The sequence below is a fragment of the Tigriopus californicus genome, chromosome 2, assembly GCF_007210705.1.
Source record: "Tigriopus californicus strain San Diego chromosome 2, Tcal_SD_v2.1, whole genome shotgun sequence".
NCBI classification, from domain to species: Eukaryota; Metazoa; Arthropoda; class Copepoda; order Harpacticoida; family Harpacticidae; genus Tigriopus; species Tigriopus californicus.
Genome location: NC_081441.1, coordinates 2,706,814 through 2,710,948, shown reverse-complemented (window position 1 = coordinate 2,710,948; position 4,135 = coordinate 2,706,814). Strand labels below are relative to the sequence as shown.

The 4,135-nt window shown below is 41.1% G+C and overlaps 1 protein-coding gene across 1 annotated transcript; it reads right to left on the bottom strand.

The window, feature by feature from the left end:
• Positions 1-36: 36 nt before the first annotated feature.
• On the bottom strand, positions 37-2,702 carry LOC131876840 (coiled-coil domain-containing protein 130 homolog). The gene is made up of 4 exons (XM_059222345.1): positions 2,620-2,702; positions 1,032-1,650; positions 659-953; positions 37-585 (listed from the first exon to the last, which is right to left on the bottom strand). Exons 2-4 carry the CDS (start codon positions 1,251-1,253, stop codon positions 68-70), a joined length of 1,035 nt encoding a protein of 344 aa, XP_059078328.1. The 5' UTR covers positions 1,254-1,650; positions 2,620-2,702; the 3' UTR covers positions 37-67.
• Between the last annotated feature and the right edge of the window lie 1,433 nt (positions 2,703-4,135).

Sequence of the window (4,135 nt, the reverse complement as noted above, 5' to 3'; positions counted from 1 at the left end):
AGTCATAAAGAAAAAAAAAAAGAGCCGTTGGAACAATCTGGGTAAGGCGACATGTAATTTACGTATTTCACTCTGAGTCGCCGCTCGTACTACTACTGGAAAAAGCATAGTCACATAAGGTTGACAAAGGCTTCTTTTTCAGAATCTCAGGTGGTGTATGACTCTCTCCGTCCTGTGATTGTCGCTTCGTGCTCTTTTTGACAATGACCCCGAGGCTGCTTTTTGAAGGCGAGCTCTTGGCCTCGGCACGTTTTTGTTTTTCGCGTTGAATCACCGTTCCGAAATCTGGTTTGACCACGTGGCTTGGCCCTGCGATGGAGGATGATGAACTAGGCTCAAATATGGATTCGTCCAGGATCCGATCCCGAGAGCCTTCGATTCTTTCTTCTGAAGAGGTTGAAGGTTGCAATCGCATTAAGGCCGCAGTTCGGATGTCTTCAGGTGACTCCGGAAGCAAGTTAATGCCTAGAGAGGCCTTTGCTCGCAGCTCGTTATCCACTTTGGCCCTGGCTTTGATCTCCTTTTTGTTGGATCTGAATCGGTCACGGAGGATGCGATTGGCCAGGTAGTCATCCTTGACACGATCTAAAACGATGAATAGATTTACCACCACACAGTCAGCCATGACAAGTGTGTTATGAAATGGATTTGTCGTTACCTTGAATGTGCGTAAGCTTCTGCAGTCTTGGTTTGGCATCGGTCTTCTTGGCCAAATCCTCCTCACCGTGCTCCAACTTGAACATGGCGTCATCCCAACGCTTCTTGATGTCGTTCTTGTCATCTGGGACAACTTGCCCATTCTCCGTGGGATCCCAACGTCTCTCTTGTCTTCGGGCACCCGAGATGATCTCGTAATCCAAGTTGGCCGGATCGGTTTTGATCTCAATGTAATTGTCACACAAGTGACATTTCATACGAAATTGATACACGGGTGTAGTATAATACATGCCAACCTAAAGGGTTGTATCAAACATTATCTAAATGTGTTCACTGAACATCTGGGAACGTTCTAATAATTGGCCACGCATTACCTTCTTTTTCTCAGCATTGTATCGGACCCCCATGCCAATGTGATTTTTGCAGCCTTCACACCAGATGTTGTATGGCATCTCAAAGCGAATGGTGAGGATCCCCAAATGGATCTTGCTGGCCCGTTCCCGCAAGGCATGTGTGCCCAAGAACTTGTTGAGTCCACCCTTCCTCGGATCATAATCCGGAGGGTAATATTTATTTACCCCCTTTCGCTCACCCATCTTGTCCTTTCACGTCTTACACTCGAACTTAGATAATAAAGCAAAAATCAGACACTATTAGAATGGTCAGGCAGTTACACGTTGGGACCACTAGCAATTTTCTGGGCTCCACTCGGATAATATCGCCAATACTTGGACATATAGCGGCTGAGTTCGGAATATCGCATGGGATGGTTCACTCTGGGATCCTGGCGAAACTCACAGAGAGGGTTATGTTTCGCAAACCATCCAATCTCTTGGGAACTGGTCAGTGGGAGGTCGAACTTCTTGATCGGTTCCACTGAGGTCAATGCCAAGGCTTGCTTGGTTTCTTCACGGACGGAGGCCTTGGTCTCTTCATTAATGTCGAGGTTGGGTTGAGGAGTGGAAATTTTTCCCGACACAAATTGAAGATTTCCTGAAAATGGAAAACCGCCAGTTAGGTAGAGATAACGATTATGTGATGGTAATGATAAAAGAGGCCATCATGAACCTGAGTTGTATAAATTGGGCCGAAAGACATGAGAGTTTTGGAAGATACTCCCATGCTCAATATTCCGATGAAGAAGCTTTTCCGTTCGTCTCTCTCGACCTATTCTCTCGGTAAATAACGCCTGTCTTTCAACGGGATTGCTCATGACGTTATGAAAAGGAGATCCAAGGAATTGGAATCCGGATTTTACTCTCTTGTATTGATCACACACTGAGAAAGCTAATTTGAACATCTGGCTGTCAGACCATCTGCTATTGATCAAGTTCTTCGAATGGAATAGAGACGAAAATTTTAGAACGTCTTGCGGTCTTTCGTTCAATAATATTATATAGTACACTATTGTCTATTATGTTGTGTTGCTCCTTAAATTGCTGTTTGGTATTTTCGATTTCTGTGACAAGCCTGTATGTATGTATGTATGTATGTATATTTCTAAAGTGTTAGTATACTTTTAATTGCAAAATTGCCTGATCTTTTTAGATTAGAGTGGGCAGATCTGGCAAGCCATGAATATAGGATCGATCAGAATTTCTATCAAAAATTGGTCCAAATCTATCTTAAAAGACACTTCTAGATCTACATATTCATTTACCTACGTATAAACCCTAAGAAACCCTAACTGTGAGGTAATTTAGGCCTTTTACATCAGGCCTAGTTGTTCCTGTACAAGTTAATCGTAATTGGAGCAGATTGTTCCGAACCTCCAAGTGATTATACTCTCAGTGGACAAATAAAAGCCAACAGGCAAATGAAATGTAGTAAGCTTTGTACATCATTCATCGGTGATTTTAAGACGGAAGCGGAAATGTAACCCAAAAATGAAATGTGGAAAAAGAGACTGCGATTGCCTTCCACCGGAAAATGGGTGGAAATATGCATCTTGTCAGGACTCACTTGGAAGATTTACTCGTACTGTATGTAGCACTATTGTCGTTCACAAAGTCACGTCAATAAACATCTGATATGAATCTGTAAACATTAGATAGTCTGCCGGAATGTAAAGAATGAGCGTGATTTCAATTAGGTATCAAAATTTATGTTTTCGGAATGAGCAAAAAATCAGTGGAAATACTACTACCAAGCAATGATTTCATTCAATTCGAAACCAAATCGGAACAATGTCCACACATTATTAAAGTTTTGGCAGACCTGATCACTTTCCATTGACGTTGGGTCATTATTCCCTGTTGTCTGCTCTATTGGCAACGCAAAGGAGCTTTCTTACACTCACGCAACTTTGAATTGTCGTTGAAATGCTCTTGGACAGCATCTTGTATATCAATGATCGTCGGCGGAAGAATGTTGACAGAAAATCTTGGGAATTTAGAACAGTTTGAAACAAAAAACCCATTGACATAGAGAAGTATGGTCACGATTAATGGCTCTAGTCACGATGAGGCAAATAGCCTGAAATAGTGGTCATCTACATTTTAGAAAAGGTAATTGTAACGAGTAACATCGATATTTTTTTGCGATTAATGAGTTACTCTTTTTGGCAAGATGAATTGTAACTGTGATACCTTCCTTTCATTAAGGAACGACTAACGCCCTCCTTAAAGGTAGATTCATCATCATAAAGATGCAAAAATATAATGAGGCTGCGCGGTGAGCTACGATATTCGTTTGGCGGTTTTTAAGCAAGCTTTGATTAATCAACAGGAATTGATAATCAAGGCAAATTGGTCTGACGAAAAAAAAGTTCGTCAATTCTTTTAATTTTGCTTGCTTTGATTCACAGAGAAACGGTTTTTACAGAGGAAAAACGAGCAATAGTTACACTAAAGATATAACAAATTCATTCAAAATTTCAAGAAATGAGCGAAAACGGTGCAAAGTTTCACCTTATGGTTGAATTCTAGACTTTGTTCGAGCCGGACTTTCTACCCACCTTTGCAAGTTTGCATGGTGTTATGGGCGCGGTGAGTAGATACACCGAAAAGCTATTTTTTCTTTTACAAAAGTTTCAAAATGTACTACCTGTTTGTCTGATCTTAAATTTCTAATAATTTTTCCACAAATCGGCTACCAATGAATTGAATCAAGGACTTCTAGACAAAAGGACCGTGAACAAGCTTCCTGCCAAATCGGCCTGCTCTTGGTCAAAGCGACTCTGAGCCAGTTTTCGAATCAAAGTAATACAATAAGAAACGTAGATCTCCTCAATTAAAGGCGGGTCATCTTTTTTACATTTACCTGTAATGTGGTTCGTTTCAAATTTATGATATCAAAAGCTTATGTTGTTGACCAAGAGAAAGCCGAAAATTCGAATAATGTGTAGTGCTTGCTACATACCAAGAGAAAGCCGAAAATTCGAATAATGTGTAGTGCTTGCTACATAACTGGACCCTTTGGCTAAAATGGGTGTACCTAGACCACTTGTGCTTGACTTTGAATGCTCCGAGTCCTTGAG